The following is a 25,608-nucleotide window of genomic DNA, read 5'->3' on the forward strand; positions in this document are numbered from 1 at the left end:
ATGAAGCAGGAGTGCAAAATGCTGTCTTGAAGAAGTTGGTGAAATGTCAAGTCATTGCCTTTGCTGAGGAGATAAGCAGTTAACATTCACCTTTCTCTGAATGATAAAGAAGGCAAGGAGGAACTATGTTTCCTTGTAAACACTTTTATTAGCCACAGAGAACTGCATACAAACATGATGCTTGTGAAACAAAGTGCTCTGCAGTAAATAGGAACTGAGGAAATAGAAAATGAGTTGCAAATCTGAAATTTATTTATTCCAATGAAAGAGAAGTTTATAAACAGCCAAACCAAACAGTCTGTTTTTGCAAATACTGGTTGGATTGATGAATCCTTTAAAGCAAGACTTTTATTTAATTTAAGACTTTTAAATTTTTCAAACGTTGCTTGCTCCATTCTGTGCCTTTGGTAAAAGGGAAAAAAATGACTTTAGGTGATAGGAAATTAATCAAGACTTCCCTCCAGAAAGAACGTCTCTTAAGGATCCCACCTTAAACAAAGCTTTTTCATTTCAGAATTGAAAGAAACCCTATGTTAGAATAGGACATACACAATAATAATACATACACATACATACAATAATAATTGCCATTTAATAGAAGAAGCAGGAGGAGCTCACAGTAACAGTGCAGGAGTTAAGAACATGGGCTGCAAAGAGAAAACATTGTCCCCTTTTCCTTTGCCTGTGAAATGGGGACAATATTAGCTGCCTCACAGGGCTGCTGCTAGGGTCATAGATGAGATCATGAAAAGCACCGAGCACTAGCTAACAGTAAAGACTAGTTGTCATTATCTTTAGACATAAGAAGGGATCACATTTGTCATAATCAGTTTCACCATGAGAGAAGGAACTTAGTTTATGGTAACATTATGAGTCAGTAACAAAAAAAGGCAACAAGCTCTCTGTACCCAATGATGATCACACTGCCTCCCAGATATTTTGCTACACTATTAAAAGGACCCTGGGAAAAGAAGTACCCTGCATGGGCAATGTTAAACTATTTCCCTTGCCGAAGTTCCAAATATTTGAAAATCGTACAAGAAATGGCTCTGTATATATTAAGTTCTAGGTAAGACAGTACTGCAGTAAGTGAACTAAACAGAGATTAACCTGAAATTGGACTCTGATCCCCAAGGTAACCAGCTGGTGTAGCCCAGTCCTTACTGGCCCTGCAGAGGAAAAACAAGCTTGTGTCCATGTCTATCTCAACTGTGATCTGGCTGGATATGATCTAATCTTTGAACAGTGCCTAAGCACATTTCAGACGCATAATGTGTGTTTGATAATACTAAGCAGGGAGCTTTGGGTTATGGTGTGTACCCTAAAAGTGAGGAACTGATACAGGAAAATGAAGACCTAGCATTTATGATCTGGCCTTTCTCTATTCTCTTCATTTAAGTCAGACAAGTTTCTTTTTCTGTTGGGTGCCTCTCAAAAATCAAACTAATTAACAGAGTGGAAGGAGAGAAGGCAGTTATTCATAGTAGCAAAGCATTCTTCAGTTTAAATCATTTGTTGCAGACTTCCTTTTAAATTAAGACCTCCTCTCTCACAGTGTGAAAATTCATAGCTCTCCCCAAGCACCTGGTTCTCTCCATTACTCTATTCCCTGAGGAAAGGAAAGGGGGGTGGGAGGGGAGAGGTCTTCAATGAAAATTTCCTCATTAATAATGTCTTATGTTTCTTTAAAAGCTTTATTTTTGTGAGGCGACCCTTGGTTGACCTCACAGATTGCAAGGACCTTATCACCTTACAATCCCTTATTTATTATTATTTTTTTTTACTTTTTACACCTACAGCACCTAGTCTTCCTAGGTAGTCTCTCCCATCCAAGTACTAACCAGGCCCGACCCTGCTTAGCTTCCAAGATCAGACAGGATAGGGATTGTTCAGGGTAGCATGGCTACAGACTAAAGCTTTATCATTTTAAAGCACTTTCAGACCTACTGTGATCTTGTACCAGGTAGTATAAACTGTAAACCTATTTGAGAGATGAGACCTGAACTTGGAATCTTTCAACCAAATCCAGTGTTCTGGAACCTGGAGCAAGTGGCCCCATGCTCATATCCACTGATGTGATATGCTGCTGCTTTTCCTCCCCTCTGTGAGTCAGTTCCAGGCATCTTCCTCTTTCCTCCTCAGTTAACTCTGATTAGTGCCTCACTTCATGCAACTGCTAAATGGGAAAGACTGACATGAACCATCATTCAATCCACTAGTATTTATTGAATGTCAAACAGAAGCCAGACTTTGAAGAGTTTTAAGGAGAAACTTAATCTTCTTTGTCACTTAAAAAGACTATGGTGAGATTAATCACTTTATCAGTTGGAAACAATTATCTAAACAATTATCAGCCATACTGAAATTCCTAGCTAGATGTGTCTGTCCCTGCTTGCAAATCTGGAAATAAACTTCAGTGGCTTCTATAAGAAAGCTAAGCCTTAGAAAATGTCTCTATACAGACTTGATAAGATTTTAAAACCTCATTTCTTAAATCATTTATTCAACTCATTGCATGAATTTGCATCTGCTAGGCTCCAGGGGTAAGAAATTGAATAAGATGCAGTAGTCCTGAACCTAAAAGAAGTCAGAGTCTAAAACAGGAAGACAGACCAGTGCACTGCTCTGAGTTTTCCAAGAGTCCCCTAGGTTCTTAATGGTCAGGCCTCACAACCCTATGGGCTAGAGATGGACCCCAGCTACCTCTACGCTGTCTGCTGCCACACTGGCCTTTTTCTTTCATTTCTACAAACTCCCCCTTGCTCCCTCCCCCACTGGACTTTGCGTGAGTCCTAGTTCCCTCAGCTTGAAAGTTCACCAGGCTCTTCTAGGTCTACTTAGCTCCTCCTCCTCCTTCAGCTTTTAGCTACAGCTGAGATGCCTCAAGAAGTTTTTTACAACTTGCAGATCTGGTCACATCTTCCTATGAAACCCTCTACCACCTTCAACCTTATCATATTTATAGTTTTACATGTACTTGTGTGATTGTTTAATATTTGACTATCTGCTCTCAGGTGCCTAAGATCCTAGAAGGGTGGGGGCTGCTTTTAGATGTCAGTGTGCGGCACACAGTAGGCCCACAGGAATGAAAAATGAAGTTGTGCAGAGTCAGTATATGGGCACTCATTCCCACTTTATTTACTAGCTGGGCAGTCACCACTAGTCACTGAGCTACCAGATTATGCATAAAGATTTATAGTCGTATAAAAAAAAAAAGCAAACAAAAAAATGAAGTTAGAGGTGCCTGGACCTAAGCAGGCTAGGCTTCTGTGGAGGGGTCAGGATGGAATGAATTAGCTCCTTTAACACAAGGCCTAGCTTCTATCTTAGATCCTATACGACACTGAAATCTAAAGGTCGTTGGCCCCTGGGAAGCTTTAAGCTCTCAAATGGCAGACATCCCATTATATTCAGTGTTGTGGCTCCAGTACCCGGGCTGTGCCTGTTACTTAGCATAAGATACACAAGAAAAACACAGTAAATATTAGCCATTGCCAGAATTAACGAATACATTCTAGAGGGTGGGACGGAGTGGGAGACATTATCCATGGCTTTGAAGAAATGTTTAAGCTTGAGTTGACTTTTGAAAGAATACAAACGACCCCTCAACCACAGATTTGAAAAGGTAAATTTTCCTTCTCCCTTTCTTCTGGAAAACAGAAACCATAAAACCTCTTAACAAACCTCTAGGCCTTCACTCTCTTCCCTCCCCTCACTTCACAGAATTTTAGACCTCTCTACACAGTCACTGCGGAGACTCTGCAATCACTGTGCTGCCTTCAGGCATTTCCTGAACAGGGTGCAATCTTGCTGAGGATGTATGTAGTTAGAGCCCCTGCTGCGGAGATGGTATTTAAGATCTTCATGGGAAAAGTAGCAAGATTCATAAACAGGGAGGAAGGGAGTCTTTGCATTTTTCCATTCACTGGCATTTTGGCCAGGCACCGCCATCCCTCGCTAGGCTGGAGGACTAGCACGCGAGCCCTGCGGAACCTGAGGCCCCGCCCCCGCCTCGCCTCGCCTCCCCTCCCCTCCCCCGCCGCAACGGTCTCGGCACGCAGGCGCACTGGCGCGCGCACGCGGGGGCGGGGCGTGCGCAGGCCCCTCTAAATAGGGGCGGAGGGGGCGGCACTGCTACCCTGTCGGTGCGAGTTCCTGCAACTGTCTCCTCGTGGTTCGCTTCTAGATCCTTGTTATACCCCGGGCGGCGGCGGCGGCGGCGGCCGGAGGGAGCGGAGACGAGCGCGTGGCGGGCTCCATGGAGAGCGGCGGACGCCTGGGCAAAGGCGGCGCTTCCTCCCCGGCACCCGGGCTCCAGTGACTGGCGCTCGCGCGCTGCCCGGCGTCGGAGCGGCCGCCGGCTCCAGGACTGACCGGCCTCCTTGCGCCGTCCCGCGCTGCCGCCTCGCCTCCCGGCGCCCCTGCGCCCGACTCGCCTTCGCCCCCTCTCCGCGGCGGGGTGGCGGCGGCCGGGCCACCGCAGCGGCGTCCGGAGCAGCAGGGGCAGCAAGAGTCCGCCTCTATGATGAAGTTCAAGCCCAACCAGACGCGGACCTACGACCGCGAGGGCTTCAAGAAGCGGGCGGCGTGCCTGTGCTTCCGGAGTGAGCAGGAGGACGAGGTGAGGGAGGCCGGCGCGCACTGCGCCCTCAGACCCGGGGGTGTGCGGTGGTGGTTGAGGGGGAGCCTTGCCCTTCCCTTCCCTTCCCTTCCCTCGCCCGACCCTCCGTCTGCCTGCAGGGCTGGCAGGGATTATGAGCCCCTCCCTCCTTCCTTCCCTCCCTGTCGCCCTTCCTCCCTCCTTCCTTCCTTTCTTTCTCTGGTTTGATAGAGACAAAGGGGCTCGCCCAGCCCATCGTTCACTTAACTGGACGGTCGTCTGGACGGGAGGCCGAGACGCCTCTTGGCCCCCGGGAAGGCCCCGGGCCGTGTAGGTCTCCCCTAGCCGGAGTCACCATTTTAAGCGAACCAAGCGTGAAGCTGACAAACCTTAAGTGCTAGTAGAGGGGTGGAAATGGCGTGAGTGTTGCAGCCTGAGCCCTTCTGCCTCTGTTACATTTTCCTTCCATTTTACAGCAGTTTGCGGTTTCGGATTAAATCTAGGCAGGTTTGTGGAATAGCCAAACAGTTCCGTGCTTTAAAATAAAAACCCATTCGGTCTAGTTCCGTCAGCCCTACTTTTAAGTGGATCCTTTACCTCACAAGCACTTGTCATAATTTGTACTTGATTTTTTTTTTTTAAAGCCTCCTTTTATAGTTTTCTGACTGCAGAAAAATGGTTAGTGGAAAATGTGAAATAACGCCAGAAGAGAGAAGATAAACTAGCGGCGGGCAAAGTTACCACTTTCAGACAGTAATCTCTAGCTCTCAGCATATTTATCAAAGCTTCTTTACTTGGCAATGTGTGGCTTGACATCTGGAGAGGAGAGCAGTCTTTCCTTGTTCTAAGAGTAAGCAGTCAATCTGTAATTTATTCGTCTGCATTGGGTTGATAGGCCCTTGAAATTTCCTTGGAGAGCAATTTTTACTTTCTTCAGTTACATTTATTTAATTTAAAAAATGGTCACTGTTTTAAAATTGCTTAGGGCGATAATGGTCAGTTGGTAGCCAATGAAAATCTTTTAGCATAGCCACTCCTAAAATGATTAGACAGGGAAAAAAATGAACATTCTGATTTCCGCTTCCATAACCAACTGTGTCCAGTAAAATAGCTGAAGTTGGAGATGGGAATTTAATGACTTATTGTTAATCCCTGTAGTTAGTATGAATATGACATAGTGGACACTCAGTTCTTAGGATGCTAACAAAAATCAAAATGCTTCCAAATGGTGCTCTTCAAACTCTTGTTTTGTCTTTATTTTTTGAAAAGAAACCAGACTTTTCAGTGGGTGGTGATTGCTGGGTTCGAAGGCTTTAAGCATTAACCCTAAATTTTGAAGGAGTTTTCAGAGGAAATTGGTCTCTCTAGGAGCTGGGCCTACCTTGAAGTAGAAAATAGAAGGAGAATGGGTTTTTAACATTTACAAAGTAACAAAGTCAACAAGTCTTAAGTGCATCCCATTTTAAAAAAAGGATTTGAAGGTCCTTGAGGGAAGGGCCACCTTAGGACAAAGCAATCTTTGAATATCAAAGAATATAACAGCCAAAAGTGATCAAGATAGGTCAAGGATCTTGTCTGATAAGCTCAACTGTTGTGTAACCACATTCTTAGTTGAGTGCTTACCTTGTGTGGGGCACTGCCTGAAGACCATTAAGTTGTTACATTTAATCTTCTTAGTGCTGGTTTATAGGAGACAGTTGCAGAGCACAAGTACTTTGCCCAAATGACATAATTAGGAAGTGGTAGAGTCAGAATTCAGGATCTAGTCTCTGCTCCTGATGCTGGGTTCTTGGCATAGGGCCCAGTCCATAGCAATTGGGTGCACACACTGAATGAGATTTTGTGAGGCTGAGCTTGGAAGCCTTTCTGAAAGTAGTAACTTTGAAGTCTTGCCATAACTTGAACTTGGAATTCAAGCTTTGTAAAACATAGGTTCCCAGGGGAAAATATGGGAAATGGGAGGAAATTGAAATGATCTTTATTGTGTGAATGGTGAGGCAGTCTGAGGAGAATTCAGAAATTGCCTTAGCAGATAAATGAGTTCTTTTTATACTTGGAAATTGTTTCTGCTATAATAAATGCTAAATTACTAGCTTCTAGTTGAGTCGAGAGACTAGTGCTATTAGATAAAATGAAAGAGCGAGATTTGGAGAATTTATTAGATAATCCATAAAACTTTGTAAATCTGATAATCTCTGGGTTGAGAAACCAAGTGAATCAGTTTGTTAGAAAATATACTCTGAGAGAAGACTGAATTCTCTAAAATGCACAGCCAATTTTAATGTCTGGTTTAGTTCTTAAGGGTCTCCATTTCTGTAGTTGTGTATAGTTGGGGCTCCTCCTATTATGCAATAACTATAGAATGAACCCTATTAGTTAGCCTTCCTGGACATCTTGGTGTTTTTTGCTATGTGTTCTTAACCTGTTGAAACTACATTGCTAGCCAGCTTGAACTCACCTCTCTAGCTAATATTTGAGATTTTGTTTCTCACTACTGTGTTAAGAACACCTAGATCCTAATTGGGAGATTTAAATGTATGCTTTATTCTAGCATGATATATTTATAGAATGTAGATTGAAAAAAATAATAGTAACTGCTGTTTGACCCCCAAAAACTGCAACAGTGCTCTGATCTGGCTCTCCCTATACTGGAGTTCTCAGTAGCCCTTAGTCTCAAACAAGTTGTTCTAACAGCAAGTCTGTGTTTTTTGGGGGGTAGTTTTACATATTCCCATTTTATGTTTCTACCTTGTGAGCAAAATAATAAACATTAGCATTTGTATAGGAAGAAATTGGGTGGCAGAAATAACTTATCAAGGTCACAGAAGATAGTTTTGAGTCCAGGTCTTTTATTTCTAAATCTCATGTTCATATGATCCTCTCTTCAGCTAGTTATTTCTGTGAGGAACCACCCGTAGTTTTTGGCAATTTAGCTTCCAGGCAAGCCCACATGTCCCATAGAGCAGCTGGGATACTATGTTTGTGCAGTGAGAGAAGACAATATTCATTCACAAAAACTAACCAAAATGAATTCTGTTGAACATATTTGCATATTAGGTAGTTTTAATAGGAATGGAAAAAGGAAGTGTCGTCTCCTAAGGAACATACGCTGTAGCGGGAGGTTAGACAAATGGCTGATATAAAGGGAAATAAGGTGAAAGTGCTATCAGGAGCTCCAAGGTTGAGGTTCAGTATGAGTCATTTGGAGTTGGATTTTAGGAGTGGGAAAGGACCAGCATCACAAACAGCAAGACTTGGCTGTGGTCTGCTTGGGTTGCAGCTTATGATAGCATAGAACAAATAATAGTTGGAAAACAGAGCACCTTAAATGTAAGGCTGAAGGATTGCTAGGCAAGAAAACTCTTAGTTTTGAACAGGGAATATTTTAGATTTTAGATGTATTCAAGTTTGAGAAAGACCTGGTAGCAAAATACGATAGAGTGCCAAAGGGAGAAATAAAAATGCCTTGATCCTGGGTGAGGTCCCACCACAGTTGTGAGACAAACATTGACAAAAGTCTTCTTTTTTTTTTTCCAAGAGTTTATTTTTCTTCTAAAGTCATATATATAGTTTAGAATGGTTTATTTTCATTAAAAAGAAATAAAATGATAATTAATATCCATGAGCTTATTCTAGCTTGCAGCCATCTCATGTCTTTAGCCATGAATGAATCATGGTGGCCTCCCATGTTCTCATTTGCATAAACTGCAGAGAAGTTAAGATCTTCTCATAATTCTATTGTGGACAAAACAGTCTTAAGAACTGACTCTTCCATTTGGACTTACTGCTCTAATTAGCTTTGGAGCACTCTTAAGTGAGGGGCTGTGTTCTTCAAATAATCTGCTAAATGCTAAATGTGTATCCCCAAAATAAGTTCTATGAAATCATGCACTGAAACTAAGGCTTGGGGAGGTGGGAAAAGTAGAGTCTCAAAACCTATGGAACTCTAAAAGCAGAGCTAATAAAAATATCAGTACAGTTAAATCTCTGTTAGCATTTTTATGCTTACAATCAACAGACAGTCTACCTTTTTCAGACATTTATACTTTGGAGCTCATACTTCCTTCAGATTTAAGTCTTTGAAGGTACTTGCTTTAAATTAAGACCACTTTCATAAAAAATAAATACCCAAAGGTAGTCTTTTTCTAAACACAGAGATTGTCACCAACGTCTCTCTATGTCTGTGCCTGCAGATCTCCTAGACCTAAAGAAGGGCTTTCGTAGGCCACTTTTACCAGCTATTTCCCTCGAGGGAAGGTGCTCCTGTAGAATTTGTATCTGTTATTTTCTTAGGGTCTTGGTCATCTAATTGTGTAAAAGCTTACTTCATCACTTCAAAACATGCTAGAAGAAAACATGATCAACCCATTTACTATTATTGATTGACATACATCTTTCTACCAATCCCCTATAATCTAATTCGGGTTAAACGCATTTTTTTTGCAGCATGAACTTATTTCTCATCCTCCTATAGCACTGTCTCTGTAGTCCAAAAAGCAGTACTAATTTCCTTAGTAATAGGTGGCTTAGTTAGTGGATATAATAACTATTGTTGTAACTTATGGTCTTTTAAGATCTTTGTGTGCATAGTGAGTGTTTTCAACATGCTGCTGGCCTAATTTTGGCTAAATGCCTATGAAACTCTTAACTGTGGTAGAGGTAGTTTTAACTATTCATGCTGCCCTGGATCATAATAATGAAGAACAATCACCCCCAAATAGCTTCTAAATTCACAAAATAAAACTCTTCATTCTTAGATTTAGACAAGTTCTCTGGATAGTTAGCTATGTTTTTACTGGAAGGAAGTAATCATCTGTAGTAGCCAGTTGTTCCCAGATGCAGGCTTGTGACCAAGAACAGTTTTAAGATAAAAGCTGAAACACAAAAGGCAATTTTGCACTTGGTGAAGGGGACTAACACCAGTTCACGTACCTCCAGCTCCTGAAGGCATAACTGAATTACATAGACCTTGAACAGCATTTTTTAGTTTTTACAGGCTCTTACATATCCCGAGTGAAGAGGATTTGTTGGGCAACAGTGGGTTTAGCAGTGGTCCCCAACCTTTTTGGCACCAGAGACCTGTGCTCCTGTGAGAATCTAATACCTGATCTGAAGTGGAACTGCGGCTATGATGCTAGCACTGGGGAATGCTTACAAATATGGATGAAGCTTAGCTTACCTCCTACTGTGTGGCCTGTTTTCTAACAGGCCAAGAGGACCAGTCTGCTGGGCTTGTTGATTGGCGACCCCTGGGGTATAGAATCTATAATAATAATTCCAGTTCAGATAAACCTTCATTCAGTATGACTCAGGGCTGGTTCTAAGTTGACCATTATCTCTGCTTAAAATGAGGAATACTTCTATTGCAGATATTTAAAACATTAGATTTCTAAGAAAAAGACACGTATGAGAAATGACTTTTCAATAATGTCGCGTAAAATCATTAATACATGGAAAGAGATGGGTAAGGTCTGATAGTGTAGTGGGAGGAGTGCTTATAATGAAGGTGGTCAGGTTGGATCGTGGAAGAAAAAATGTCTTTATTTTTCATCACTCTTAACAGCATTGGCTTTAGGGTTTAAGTGCAGTTCAAGTCTAATTCTGCAACCTGGTGGGTTGACTAGCCTTCTTTTTATAAATCTTTCCTTTGGTCTCAGCTCTGGCTTATTTGGAATATTGAATGTCTTTCATCTCTGTCATCTTGTCACAAATGTAACAGACTGTCTTTTTGGCTATACAAAGTCTAATATACCCAGAAAGATAACCGAAAAGGAATTTAAAACCTGTTAATGACTATATATGGATCTGTCAGCTGTTGTTATATCCTCTTACTGAATAAGCTTTTATAGATTATCCTTGTCATAGAGTATTAGTTAGCATGTTAAAGCTATATTTTAGGTCCTAGTAGATTGGGGGCTGAGGGTATTGGATAATAATGCTTTGGGATGTGGTTCTATAGGTTTAGATTTTTCCACTGTGTTGGAGGAGTTTTAGTTGTCCTTGTCTCTGCTTATGCTACTCATATTCATTTCTTCTACCTTGGCAGACCCATGCCGTAGTTCTACTCTTGTCTATGGAATATATTCCTCAGTTCTTGCTCCTAATTATCACCCTCCCCCTGCCTTCTGCCTCACACACAAATGTTTCCTTGACCTCATTTGAACTCCAGATGAAGTACTCAAGATGAGTAGGCAAGTACTTAATGAAACATACTGGTTTTCAAATCTGTACCATCACCAAAGGTTCATCATCAAGTCTCTTAAGCTAGTAGTTTAGACGTTGGTCATTTCTGTACAAGTATTAATGACTCATTTGAATTGATCATTTTTGGAAAGATGGATTTCAAGTTAATGGCTTGATGAAATTTAATCATTTTGAAATGTCATTGCATGATAACTTCTTGGTTTCAGCTAAATCATTTGTCCAGAACTTCTAGATTTGTTTTCTCAAGGCTTTCTAAATAGTAATTTATGAAGGGAGATATTAAACCGTGCAAGGGTTCCATGACACTGATTTCTGGAAGAGAAATTCAGTCATATTTTAATGATGTCCTGTAGATAAAAGATTTGGTTTTAAATTGGAAGGAAGCTTAAGTGTTAGCACAGAAAAGCAGACAGAATATATATACTAATGGGTTTTTTCAACATATTAACCTTATGTAATTTAGCTCTTATCTTGGACAAATGGGAACATAACAGTCATTGACCTAGATATATAACACTGAATTTCATTTTTTCAAGACTCAAACATTATGACTATCTATGGTTTTAAAACCTCTATTTACTAAATGAAGATGTACTTTTCCGGTGGTAAGCCACCTACACCATTCTGTCCCATTATGAAGGTAATCAAGGAAGTTGCTTAAAGAGCACAGAATTGTGTAGTAGGAATTTCATCCAGGCAATAATAGAAACAAGATTATTCCTAACCCACTGTAACTACTGGTCCTGATTGCAGAGTTGGAAAAGAGGCCTCCAACTCTGCAATCAGGACCAGTAGTTACACTTTACTTTTCCTTTGATTTAAAATATAATGCTTTTGTACCTTAAATATTTTTGTTTTAACTTAACTTACATTCATTTGCCAGTCTTGATAGGTCCAAAGCCTTTGAATACCATAGGTCTTCGGTAAGCCTCCTTTTTGAACTAAATACAAAAGTGAAATCTGACTTGCAGTTTCACTTTGTTTAAAGTAGAATTCAAACTTAGATCTTTTCATACTCTTTCTGGATTTTTTATTCTCTTTTCCCAGTCTTTTATAGTAGTCTCATTCATACTTAGATAGCAGTTTCTAATAACCCACTTTCAATAAATCTTTGCAGAGTCTTTTGGATGTTTAATTTTTTTCTGCCTTCATTTCATTCTTAACTCTCAGTAATTACAAACAAGTACAACTGGCAAAATTTGGAGAACAAGCCTAATTCTTGGTAAACTGGTTCAACTCAACTGGTGGGAAAGTATAAGAGCTGCTAATAGCCAACAGTGAGTGCTTAGGCCAGGATTTAAGGTATTTAATGCTCATTAACACTTAACAATCCTATAAGGGCAGTTACTTCTTACAGATAATGAAACTGCGTGGATTATTATTAGCCTATCACTGTGTGCATCAAGGAATGAAAGACCATCTTGGTTATGATCTTTTGTGCCGCTAGAAACGTCTTCATGTTCAAACCTGTATTTTCCAATTCTTGCTGGATTTGCTTATTCTGGCTCTTAAATTTCTGATTTTGATATGTAAGCCCTATTTGCTAATTCTTAACAAAGCTTAAGTTTAAGACCTCACATTTCATTTCACCAAAATTGCTACATTTGCACTTGGTGGTACCCTCAATGTCAGCCATTAGTATTTAGGCTAAGGCTTTGTAAACCATTGTATTAATTGACAGTGCTTTTCTCTGGATTTGCCACTAATTTGCCAGCTATTTACTTGAAGAAATGATGCCAGTGGAAGGAATAGTTTCCTATCCAGATCAAGAATGAGAGAAACAATGTTAAGATCCCTTGAGCATTAATTGATCACTGCTCGGCATTGATGGCGTGTCCATAGGCAAAGGTGTGCTGCTTTTTTTTTTTTTCAAATCGAGGAGGTTTTGTGCCTGAATAGGTATTACCATATCTCCCACCTCAGTGTTTTCAGAAGTTTTAGGGGAAAGGTGAGAGTTGCTGAACTGTCAGCCAGGAACTTTCCAGTTGGGGAAGGTTGAGTTCCTGGCAGCTTGCTCAAGTAAGTGAGTCCTCTGCTGTCTGTGAGCTCTTCAGGGCCAGCAGTTCCTCTGGCAGTAGGGAGGGAGCAGATAGAACTGCTGGCATGCACATCAAAATATCAGGACCCACACCAGGGATTAAACTTTGCTCTAAATTGATTAATATACCAAGTAATTTTACATTTTTTGTTCAGATTGATTAAGACATCTGTTATTTTCACAAATACCATTTGATTACTTATCATAAACTTTTTTTTTTTTAACTTAAGTGAATTTCAGCCTTTCTTTGCCCACAATTTTGTTTAATGAGATGGATGTATAATACTTGTTTCAGATACTGTTAAAATATTGAACTTCCAGGATACTTTGTGATAGTTTTTTTTTTTTTTAAGTGTTTGCATATTTCAAGCTTACTGCTGTTCTTGATCAGGGTTCCCCAGACTTTTCCTGCAAAGGGCCAGATAATATTTTAGGCTTTGCGGGCCATATAGTCTCTGTCACAACTAGTCAACTCTGCTGTTGTAACACAAAAATATTCAGAGACAATATGTGAAAAATGAATGAATGTGACTGGATTCTCAAAATTTTATTTAATGACCACTGAAATTTGAACTTCATATAATTTAAAAATATAAAAACCATTTTTAGTTCACAGACTGTACAAAAACAGGCAGTGAGTTATAGCTTGCCAGCCTGTCCTAGATCATAAATTAAAGTTGTTGTCAAAATGGAAAGACTTTTGCTAATCTATATAGGTTTGGAATATGAAGGGTGCCTTTTTCCATCTAATCGTAAATATAACAAGAAATCTCTATGTACCTAGCATTAGCTTTACCTGAATTTTCCTGTTTCTCACAGCATCTGTTTTCTAAGTATTACATTTTATAGGCGAAGGAACAGGGTGACATGGCTGTGGTCATATATCCTTAAATTTGGAAGAATGTTCCAAATTAAGATTTTCTAACTAAAGAATAATGGATGTGACCACAAACCTCAGTACATACAGCTCTTGGGCTAGTAAACCAAGTCTCTGCTTTTATCCTTTGTTGCTATCCAAGAATTAGAGACTTTTACTAATTGAATCTGGCAATTTTAATGACTTCATTAGGTAAGAATTATTTAGTAATGAGATAATGTTATTGAACTCTGAATTCAGAAAGACAGCGTTTTATAAAGGCTGTCAGATACTTTTTTTGTGGTAGACCATGTACCCCTAATTTTATTAAAAATTAAAAATAGCTTCATCTAGACAAGATTTACAACCTTGTAAAGTTTTGAGAAATTTGCTTATTATGCATAGTGCTTCTTAGGCTGGGAGAAGATGGTTACAGTGGGTCTTGCAGGTGCTGTTGGTGAGCAGCAGTCGGTACCCAGACCAATGGATTGTCCCAGGAGGAGGAATGGAGCCTGAGGAGGAACCTTGGGGTGCTGCCGTGAGGGAGGTTTATGAAGAGGTGAGATGAACAGTAATTTTTTTCTTTTCACACACACTGTATTTGGGTACATTTTGTTGCCTAGTTCAACATTTTTAAGCATGTAACTGTTGCTAGCAATTTGCTAAGCACATATTTTTTTCATCTGGCGAAACAGTTAAAATCAATGTGGAAGTCCTCCAGAATTGTATAACATGGCAGTTGTATAACAGACAATAAGTCTGGTCAGTGATCAATATATAACATTATGGCCTTGCCCCAGAACAAGGTTACTAATATACTGAGCAAGAACATAGAGACATTAATCATGTGCCATGATTTTTTCAAGTGAATAAGAAGAAACAAATTGCTTTTATTTTACTTGTTGTTTGAAAGTTCAGTAAAATGTCGTTTGTGCACATACATGCACAAAAGTGCACATGGCCTGCTTGTCATCTTACACCTGATGATTTACAACTTGCTTTTACTCACAGGCAAAACAGCATAGATTAAGTGCCATAAAAAGTTATTGGCCTTGATGTGTAATGAGAAAGGTCTCATAGAGATAGGTCCGAAGGATGAGCAGGAAGAAATGACTCTAGATAGAGAAGACAGCATGTTCTAGTCTGTTAGTTCACATTATGGATATGAAGGGGGCATTGACATTCCAATCAGTCTTTTACAGTATTAGGTAAGAACAATGAGGACTCTGCTATAGAAGGGTTGCATATGCATGTGAAAAAATATAGGCCTGTAAGTAAGGAGGAGGAGGAGTATTTATCAGAAGTCTGTTTTCATTCAGGACATTTGTCCCAGATTTGTAGAAAGTCTAATTTTGGGTCAGTCTTTGCCATTTCTTATAAAATAAATGACAAGTTGACATGTGGAGCAAATGAAGTCATATGTTACAGTAAATCACAGGTCAGGAATCTTAGCCAAAAATATGTCACAGAGTAGGCTTGGTATAGGAGGGCCTATTATGTTTAGATTCAAAAATTAGAATGGCCAGAAAGTAATTTTCATATCAATTTTATTATGAAAAGATAAGATTTTTACATTTCATCTTTTTTCAACAGGCTGGAGTCAAAGGAAAATTAGGCAGACTGCTGGGTATATTTGAGGTGAGTTAACAAAATTAATCCTTGGTTTGCTGATCAGTTAGTGATACCTTTCTAACCAACTGTATTCTGGCAGCAACCTGAACTAGATGTTCCCCTGAAATGATCAGTAGGCAAGTAAGTTACAAGGATTAGCAGAGCAGGAATTAAAAGCCACTTAACCTTTTTATACCATCTATTATATATAGCAATATTAGGGTGGTAATTTCTTCTATATAACAATACAGTGAAATTGATGTAGAAAGACTTATTTCTTGGTTCATGCTATGCTTTTTAGGTATAGACTTTTAAGAGGTACAGTATTCTCAGTATCATCTAAGGGCTTAAGTTTCTTGTGTACTGTCTGGAAATGTACCCTTACCTTAAGCACATAACATGAGACAACATATAGTAACTATCCTTAAAGAGCTGTGTGAGGATACAAAGCTCAGGAACATAGAACAGATGTAAAAGCATACAATTCTCTTATGTATAATTTCTTATTACTGAATGCAGAATGGAATTTGTGAGGAAGGAATTTGGAATTGATAGGCATTCTATGGAAGGCAGGGAGAAATAAGGTCGCGTCATGAGACCGGAGCTATTCTCAAATAGATTTTTACCCAAAATTCAATCTAGATACATGGTATATCAGGCACATTGTGACTTTTTTTTCAAGATACTATTTAAAGGTTAGTTCTGTCCTTCTGGTGGAACCATGTACATTTTATTTTTAAGCTTTTATTGCAGGAATTCAGAAAAAAATCTACTTATATAGCACTTGGTAGAATTGGTAGAATTGATTCCCAGAATACGGTAATTGTTACGAGTAAAGTTCTTAAGATACTGCTCCATCTTCTCCAGAATTCAGTACTTGCTTTACCTAGTTAAACAGCACCATCTCCTGGTTAGACTAAAAAGCGTATTGAGAGTTTTTTTGTAATTCAGAGTAGCCATGGTACAAATAGCATATTTATCAGTATGCTGACAGGAATTTTTGACATTTTAAAACGTCTCCCATTATAAAGCTTATATAACATGGGAAGGTAGTAGTAGTAAATGCTTTTACTATTTAATTTCCATAAAATACTATTTAAATCCATGTGACCTTCCCCTTAGAAAACATAAGAGAAAATTAGAATTGTCCAGATCATTTACCTCGGTGATTTTAATGCATTTGTGAACATAGCATAATAAAGGTAGTGATTTGCCAGGCATAGAGAAGACAACATATTCTTAAAATAACGAACAATAGAGTTTTATATGAGAGATGCCTCTAATTTATTGCTATTATTACTTCCCGAAGACATGACACAGTTTGAACAGGTGTATTATTCAGGTTATTTGTGGTAGAAAATGTTAGGGCGATTATGTATAGTTTTAGACTATAGCAAACAAGACTAATTTTAATTGAGATTAAGGTGAGCAGCCCTTTCATCTTTAAGCCAATTTGTGTTTAATTTTGAACCAAAGATAAGAGTAGGTGGCAACTTTAACATGGGTAAAATTAAATTTGAACATATAGTACTAAACATAATATTCCAGAATTGAATTAACCCACATATTTCCAACCTTGGCTGTGCATAGTTCATCTGGAAGCTTTAAAAATATCAATATTTAGGCCTCATCTCAAAGTAACTGAATTGGTGTTCCTTAAGAAGCCATTCATCCCGGGTGATGTAATGGACACCAGGGTTGAGAAGGCCTAGTCTGGGTTAGTAGGGCTGTGCTGTGTGTGCACCTTATAACCCTCTAAAGAATGTTCTGAGCAAACTGGAGATACTGCTCAAAGCAGTCCTGAAGGAAACAGTTCTTTATAGTGTTCAAAGGCCTTCAGGATTAGCCCCAGGGAATAAGACCTAGAATAAAAATGACAGGAATGCAGTTCTTTTTAATATAGATTCCATTCCAATCTTAGATTTTTTTTTTTTTAATGAAAAATATTTGATAGAAACAAAGTGCTGTAAAAATTTCACCATTCCAAATGTATTGTCTTTTACATAATCTCACTTCTACAACTGAGTGTGTGTGCCTATGTTGGCACATATGCTATGCTAATTAGCACTATGCCAGAACTGAATTTTTTTCCTCAAAAATGTGTGTGGCTAGCTCCTGTAGATTAAAATGCTTTTCTTTTTGTATTCAAGCAGAACCAAGACCGAAAGCATAGAACATATGTTTATGTTCTTACTGTCACTGAAATATTAGAAGATTGGGAAGATTCTGTTAATATAGGTAAGTTCCCTTTCCTTTTGCTTTCTGAATTCTCTTAATTCAAATAGTACATACTTGTATCCAGTTTTCATCTTAAATTACTTTTGGTTACCTTTCTTTTAGAGAAGGGAAGATCAGTATATATCTCCACATTTGAATTATTTAAAAATTTTTCTCCAACATAGTTGTTGTCTAAGCCATTCCAAAAAAAAAAAGAAAGTCATTATTCGTGCGGGAAGAGTGAGGGGCATTGTTTCTTTTTAAAGTTGACTTTATTGTATAGTGACTGATGTCATTACTATTTTCTAGGAAGGAAGAGAGAGTGGTTCAAAGTAGAAGATGCCATCAAAGTTCTCCAGTGTCATAAGCCTGTACATGCAGAGTACTTGGAAAAACTAAAGTTGGGTTGTTCTCCGTCCAATGGAAATTCCACAGTCCCTTCCCTTCCGGATAACAACACCTTGTTTGTAACTGCCGCACAGACCTCTGGCTTGCCATCTAGCCTAAGATAGAATGGGGAGGACCTCTCCCACCATGCGCTATCTCACGGGGAGAGGCTTCTTTATTTTCCTTAGCAAACATCTGAATGACGTTTGCAAACTGTCTGAATTTGCCATGCAGGGTTTTCAAACAATTTGCATGTTTTTCAGATGCTTTCAGATCTTTTTTTTTAATAGTGTAAAATATTTTAATAAGCCAAAGCCATGTGGAATTTTTTTTAGATGCCTTAACTGCTCCCCCTGCTCCATCCCACTCTCTGTATGTTTTGGTCGTCATTTTTTTCACAGCATTTTTTAGCTTTTTGTCCATTTGATGTCAGTCTATTTTTTTCAGATCAACTCGTGGGGATATTTCACCCCTAAATTGTTCCTCATTCACAGCATTAACATATTTAACAAATTCTTCTGTTCTGGGAATTTATAAAAATAATTATTGGTATTAAAAAACTATCCATCCAAAAACTTGTTTCATAGGATCACAATTTTAATTCATAAATTCCAGATTTGGCCTATTTTCTGTAAGTTCCAATAACCATTTGACAAAGGACTTAATTTGCTGTTTTCAAGAATTTATGAACTCATTTGTCTTACAACTAGTATTATGTCACTAGCTACCTGATATATCCAATTTCCCTGTAACTCAATAGTCCTTTTACACAAAATTTTAACTTTATAGAGTTGGCAATTTTTAAGAAGTTGTAGTGTAAGCAAAACGCATGTAGCAAATACATCTCATGAAAACTTTATTCATGGAATTTGAGTTAGCAGGCACAGTTGCCAGTTCACTTTATCCATAATCTCTCTTTACGCAGACTGAGAACTGTATTTTCCTCAGTGTAAATTGCTTTTAAAAATGTATTTCCAGTTTTTGAATTTAGTGACACCTCTTCAGTTAAACTTGCTGGTTACCAATAACCACAGATAGGATTGGAGTTTAACCTCAAATGCCAGTCAGTGATGACTGCATCACATTCAAAATGGCCTTGCTGTTCAGCTGTTACAGACTTAGGTTGTTAGGGCGCCTTAGGTTGTCTTGTCTTCTATAGGTTGTCAGTAGGTACTATTTATCATCTAACTTAACTTTTGGGGCACTGGAACATAGCTGAATTAAGAATGATTTTATCTTATGTTTGTCTTTATACTTATCAAAATCAAGAAACCTATCTAAAATACATGTAGGTACCTTCTCTGATACTCCTATACTTCCCTTAACAGGTGAAAAATGAAGTGGGAGGAAAAACGTTTGAATAAGATGTGGAGTGGGGGACAGGGACAAGGACAACATCATTCTATATGTAGACATTAGCTTCTTGTAAATATTGTAACTGGTGAATATAAAGTAGAAAATAAGTATAGTTATAATACATTTGTTCTAATTGTTAACCTTTAAAATATAATTGCTGCTAAAAATAGTGCTGTTACACTTAAGGAAAATTGGTGCCACTGTTTTAAAAATGAGATCTTGTGCCATAAAATGCAGCTGAACTAAATATAAACATTGATTCACAATTAATGCTGTCAAAGGAATGAGTAATTTAACCAGTGACATTTCATTCTAAATTATGTAGTATAATCAAACATCGTCCAGAATTTTTATATTTTTCTTTGTACAGAGGTTATGTATTCTGGGTGTTTTTTAAAAAAGAAAACATTTTAAATCCCACAGATTGACACTTTTCTATCAATCTTCAATGGACTAAGATTTTTTTCTCATTAGTCTCTGAAGTTCCTTTAAATTACGTACTTAACACAGCAGAGAAACTGGATTGTTTTTGTATATAAGACTGCGTCCACCTGAAATGCTGTCACAAGTACTTGGGGTGGGGAGAGGTATATTGTACATGACATTTTTAGAGTTAATAATGCATGAACTTATTTTATAAACTCTTAGACTATGTATTTGACCTGTAAAATATGTACAGTATTAATGTCAGCCATCTCTTAAAAGTGAGCCTATAAATATTGTTGTATAATTTTCTTTGGTCAGAAACATTTAGACAAATTAGTGCCACTGAGTTGGAATTTTCTTCAGTGCCATTTAGCAAACCAACTGTCTTTAGTCTATGCAACTAGCAAAACTTGGTATAATGCAGCAGAATACTTTACAGTTGTTACCGTTTTCACACTTTAGATTTCAAAGGATGGTTTCTTCACTATTCTGAAACCCAGTCTAGCAAAATTAGAGGGAAGGCCCTAATGAAATTTCTATTACAAGAAAAAGCCTACATTTTCAGGCTCAAAAGTTAAATGCGACAGATAACAAAGTGTCTGTCTCAGAGCTCCAAAGTTTACAGAATGTTGGGACTGTTATTGTGCTTTCTGTGGGGTAGTTGGATAAAATTGGGCAGCTAAAATTTGCAGTCCCGTGTGCCTCCTAAATAAAAAAAAGTAGCAACTATCCTGCATGTTCGTTGTTGGGTTTTTTGTCTTTTGTAAACAGGTGAAATTTTCCAGCCAGGCACATGCCATTCAGTTTTCCATTGTTGATCACACAGTTGTATAATGAAGCAAAAGTGAGGGGGTGGGGGTGGGGGTGATGGTGATTGTTGTATACACTTTGAATTGCTTTGCATGGTCTTATTTGAGATAATTGGTGTAAGAATCTTGACTTTTTTTATATATATATTTGGAAACAGCAAATAAAAATGGAAATAAATTATCTTTTCCTTTTTTAAACATAAAACTGTGCAAGTGAAAACTTATCTGGCATTCCATAGTAACATTACTTTTCTCCAGTTGGTGGTCATACATTATCTCAGTAGTACATTTCTACACTTCCCTTACTAGTGGAATTAACTGGGTTTTAATAATTTTCAAGAGCTTATTCTGTATTTTGCTGTAATGAGTTGCAGATGTTGTCTTTACTACCATTGCTTTAATTATTGCAGCTCCATTTGAAAGATTAACTGGCTGTAGGCACCCTGCCTGCCATTATATTTTCCCCAAATTCTGTTTACCCAAAACCAACTTTAGAATCCCCACTTAAAAGTTCTACTCAGGTCTTATTTCAATTGTAAGGGAAAAGCTTGGCATTTTCCAGTGTTTTCACATTGAAATACAAGAATTCTCTACAGGTCTCAAAGCAGAATTTTCTACAAAGTGACACAGTGATAAACCCTAGTCGTTTATTAAAATACAATTTTTAATGAATTGGTTACACCTGGAATGTTGCTGTATAGTTGATTTTGCCTCAAATGAAGTTTCCAGCCAACATTTTGTTTCGTAAATTCTTAAAAGTGTTTACCAGTAGCTGCACAATAATCAGTGTCTGTTTATGCCTAGCATCGATGCTAGAACAGAACAAGTTTCCTGCCCTCAAGGAACTCCTAACATTTAGTGTAGAGATGACTTCATTAGGTGTTTACTTGTCAAAATGTCTTTCAGGCTTTTTTTCAGGCACCATCTTCAAAAGCAAAATTTTACTTAAAAATGTGCCCCCTCCCCGCCCCCCGCTACCACTACCAAATACTTAGCAACATTTTATATGGAGCCACAGAGCCAAAGTCAGGCTAAAAAGTGATCTCATCTGGTGGTTAACTATTTTTAATGTCTTCCTGATACTGCCTTTGGCTAAATTTTAGCAGTAAAATGAGAAGGCTCTCTAAGACCTATCTTAATTTACTCAAAGGTTTCATATCTTTTTACTAGAAACATGTTGGATTCTATTTTTGATGATCTTGACTAATCCCCAAAGTTCCTCCCAATATGTGGAATACCACCCTCTGGACATCATATTTCTTGGCTCTTACTATACCAGTGCCAGACCTGTATAAAAGTATAGATCTTTATGCTTTTCTCAACTGTTACGTAGATGAACTCCTTAATCCAATTAGTGGGAAAAAAAATTGGTGTATCAAGAAACTTAAACATGCCTTTTGATCAAATAATTATACTAGAAATCTCCAGGAGTGTGGACGAAGGTTTATGTACCAAGATAGGGCTATTAAGATGGTATAAAATATTATTAAAATGAAATAAATTGTCCAGGCCTAAAGGTTGGTAATGGTAAACTAGTAATATGTCCATATAGTGAAATGCTATAGACATAAAATAAAACCCTTTCACCGAATTCCACTTCTGGGAATCTAGACAAAAATATTTCAGCAAGTTGGACAATCAAAATATGGTTAAAGATGTATATTGCAGGACTTATAAAACTGGCATCAATTTCAATTACAAATGGGATTAAATCATGGTCATGTAGTCAATAGATACTGCTACCAAAACTGCCACAAGTGGAGGGGAGGGCCTTTCAGTAACACCAACTGAAAACACGTTAAAGATTACTTTTTAAAAAGGAGCCTGTACATATTTCACCTTTTCTTCTAAAACACATAGTTTTAATTTTAAAATGAACGTTCTGAGAAACTTTGTAAGAATGTTCGATCTCTTATATGAAAAACGGACTTGATAAATGTTCAATCTGAACAGACCTTATCAAAATATGTATAAACATCAACGGGAAACAAGGAAACCTGCACAAATATTTCCTTGAATTATTGGAGTAACAGTAATTACCACTTTTTAAAGGGGGAAGAGACACGTTTGGTTCCAGCACGAAAGCATTGAACACTGCCAAGGGAAGGAATCAACCTAGAGGTCAAACCTTGTCCCAGCCTGTTTGTACTGCTCACAAGCTTAGAATGGTTTTTACTTTTTTTTTTTGTAAACTATGACGTGAAAGTTTTATCAGAGCAGAGCAACCTGTTCATTTAAAATTGTCTATGGATGTTTTATCGCTACAATGACAGCATGGAGTAATTTACGCCAAACAGACCCATGGCCTACAGAGCTCAAAATATTTACTGTTTTAGAAGGAAAAAAACGGATTGCAAGAATGTGGCCCTACTCCCTTGATTACCCAGTCCTAATGCTTTTTGCCAAAACTTAAGGAAAACAGCATCCAGTGCAAATCTAGTGCAACCAACCTATCATGTCTAAGCTGCTTTTGACAGGTTTGAGTTGAGTAGTTTACTGAACATCAGCCAGAATACTTTGTAAACTTGTTAGGTTATACATAATGAAATTTGAGTGACTGGGATTTACTAATCTAGATCGTGGAACTATTTCAAAAGGAGTCACATGGTGGGTGAGAATGGATCAAGTATATCTAAAATGTAAATATGCTAGTTATTCTACATGATAGGAACATGAAGCTATCTTTTCTAATTTCTAAAACATGTTTTGTCCCATAGATATGATTAGCAGAAGAAAAATGTTAAAGCTTAATGAGCACCATAAAATGTACTTTTACAAGATAATGGGATTTCAGTTGTTGCTATGCTACAAGAGACTATAAGCGAGGTCTAAATAGTCATATACAATTAATCAGAAACAATACCAAGTCATTAGTGGCTGGCTTGGTAGCGAGTCTACATTCACTTGAAATGCCATACCAACATGCACCTGTGAAATGAGATTGGCTCAAGGGTGGCAAAGATGAAATTGGGGAAAGGTGAGAGGACCCAAAATCTTCCTGTTGAGTTCTACACTTAACAGGAAAAATTTTAGTCCAACTCCCAGTTTTGCAGCCGAAGGGAACTTGCCCAATTTGTAACAAAGCTGTAGCAAAAGCCAAATCTTGGAACCAATCCACCCAATTTTCAATCTCAATGATAAAATTGGAAATTGATGCAGTGCCTATAGTTAAAAAAAGACAAAGTATTACTAGTCTTGGTGGTAGATTACATATTTTTATTCTTTATATTTTTTCAATTTATTACAGTCAGCATGTTTTGCTTTTGTGATCAAGTCATTTAAAAATAAACCCGACATAATTCCTTAAACTAAGCGCATGCTAAATAGCTAAATAGCTAAATGAACTGTTGCCCCAGGCCCCCCAAGACATCATTCCGATGAAATATCACATTTTTTAAAAAATAGATGAGTTATTAGCTGCTCTATAAATCACGTTTGTTTTTTTGGCCAGCTTTTCGAGATAAGGCTCTATTTTAAAACTTTTGCTACTGCAACAAAATTGATGTGGCCAGAGTAGCCAAAAGATTCCTGGACCATCAAATAGAAAAATAAGGCCAATTCCTATCATTTCCATGACACCATTTAGCTAAAATTATGTTTACAATATTTCATAGACTATCCGATTTCCTTCCCCACACTCTCCTTTAACAGTGTTAAACCTCGTCTGTGACTTTTTTGTATTTAATCTTATTTTTAAATGCTTCTGAATTTTTGTATTAAAGTAGGTTCTTGGTCTAGAGCTGGGTTTAAGTTCTACATCAGATCTAAGATCTTATTAAAAGGCTGCTCTGTGAAGACCAAGAATAGGTATTGTGGAAGCAAATCACAGCAAAATGTAAAGGTCAAAAAACACAATTAAAAAAAAAAAAAAACCCATACACATAATCCTATCAATGCCTCAGTATTTCAGAAAAAGCTCATGAATAGCTAGTTGACTTTCAAGAGGCCACTTATCACTCAATATATGCATTCTTTTCCTCTCTTCCAGGGCTTAGTATATGCTGTTCCCCTTGCCTAGAGGTGTTCATCTGGCTAGAATCCAGAAGAGCAGCCCCTCTAGTACATCCCTTCTCCATGACAGAGTTGGAATTGTGGCTTGTCCACGTCCCTTATTCAATTACAAAGTCCACTAGGGAAAGAAAGCCCCATGCCAGTCCCATTCACCTAATCATCCCCAACGAGTACAGTACTGGACACATATTAAACACTTCTGTTAAATTGTTTCTTTAAGCTTAGGAGTTACAAAGTGAAAGGCTTACCAAAAACCAGGGCTACATAAAGCAGCAAGTGGGCTGGGAAAGAACTCTAGCCAACTGCAGTCACTGGCTAAGAAGAGGTCAAGCTCTTGCTAGGGTGGCAGGTATTCGGCTTCTCCCAGGAGGTGCCATGCCCAAAGGTGGGTCATGCCCCACTGTTGCCACATCTGTAGATCATTCAAGTTACCAAAATTGTGGATTTTAAGGTGAATCTCCCAATTTTTAGAAATGGTGGCACTGAATTCATAATGGTTTAACCAACTACACTGTGTGTGGGGCAAGGAAATAGTCCCAAAAGCCAGATGTAGCTGCCAGTTTCAAACTGTACGTTGCCCTCCCAGTGCTCAGAGAACACTGGCTCTTGTTTCATCCCACTGATAAATCAAATCTTACCAAAACAGTGGGGATTCATCAAAATTACAAAGGAGAAAAACATGATGCCATAAAATTAGGAATTCATATATTTGAAATGAAAACAATAAATTATTCCATTTCAGTACTTCTATCACAAACTTTGACTTCAGAGTCACATTTTATACAAATTTTCATAGTGCGATAGATTTAAATATGGAATTTTATCACTTATAAATCACTATGTGATATTAGCTAACATCATCAGCAGTGACATGTACAATAAATAAAACTGATTTATATTTAACTGCTTGAGTGTTCATTTTGGCCCCAGAATGATTGTTTCCTTAGTTGCAAGACACTCTCTCAACAACACAATTGTTATGACAACTGCTGTTAATAGTTTTAAATTTACAACATGAGGGTTATGAACAATTTTATTCTGAATTAAACTTACATTTGTTTCCAAGCAATGCATTTATTTGGTAGGATACCAG

The 25,608-nt window shown here is 38.0% G+C and overlaps 1 protein-coding gene and 1 pseudogene across 2 annotated transcripts; one reads left to right on the plus strand and one right to left on the minus strand.

Annotated features, from left to right (window-relative positions):
- Window positions 1-1,790: 1,790 nt before the first annotated feature.
- Window positions 1,791-1,911, minus strand: LOC111740980 (annotated as a pseudogene).
- Window positions 1,912-4,126: 2,215 nt separating this feature from the next.
- Window positions 4,127-20,682, plus strand: NUDT4 (nudix hydrolase 4). Of its 2 annotated transcripts, none has more exons than XM_011361774.2 (5): window positions 4,127-4,621; window positions 14,147-14,257; window positions 15,292-15,336; window positions 17,460-17,547; window positions 17,836-20,682. In XM_011361774.2, exons 1-5 carry the CDS (start codon window positions 4,523-4,525, stop codon window positions 18,036-18,038), a joined length of 546 nt encoding a protein of 181 aa, XP_011360076.1. In that variant the 5' UTR covers window positions 4,127-4,522; the 3' UTR covers window positions 18,039-20,682. The 2 variants fall into 2 exon arrangements, with proteins under 2 accessions (XP_011360076.1, XP_011360077.1); XM_011361775.2 differs by having other exon boundaries at window positions 17,463-17,547.
- The last annotated feature ends 4,926 nt before the right edge of the window (window positions 20,683-25,608 follow it).

This window comes from Pteropus vampyrus, unplaced genomic scaffold, assembly GCF_000151845.1.
Source record: "Pteropus vampyrus isolate Shadow unplaced genomic scaffold, Pvam_2.0 Scaffold70, whole genome shotgun sequence".
Taxonomy (NCBI): Eukaryota; Metazoa; Chordata; class Mammalia; order Chiroptera; family Pteropodidae; genus Pteropus; species Pteropus vampyrus.

Coding starts and splice junctions, on each gene's coding strand:
- NUDT4 (XM_011361774.2), top strand. CDS start 4,523: ATGATGAAGTTCAAGCCCAACCAGACGCGGACCTACGACCGCGAGGGC. Junction 14,258..15,291: donor TGAGGGAGGTTTATGAAGAG/GTGAGATGAACA, acceptor TTTTTTCAACAG/GCTGGAGTCAAAGGAAAATT. Junction 17,548..17,835: donor GGAAGATTCTGTTAATATAG/GTAAGTTCCCTT, acceptor ACTATTTTCTAG/GAAGGAAGAGAGAGTGGTTC.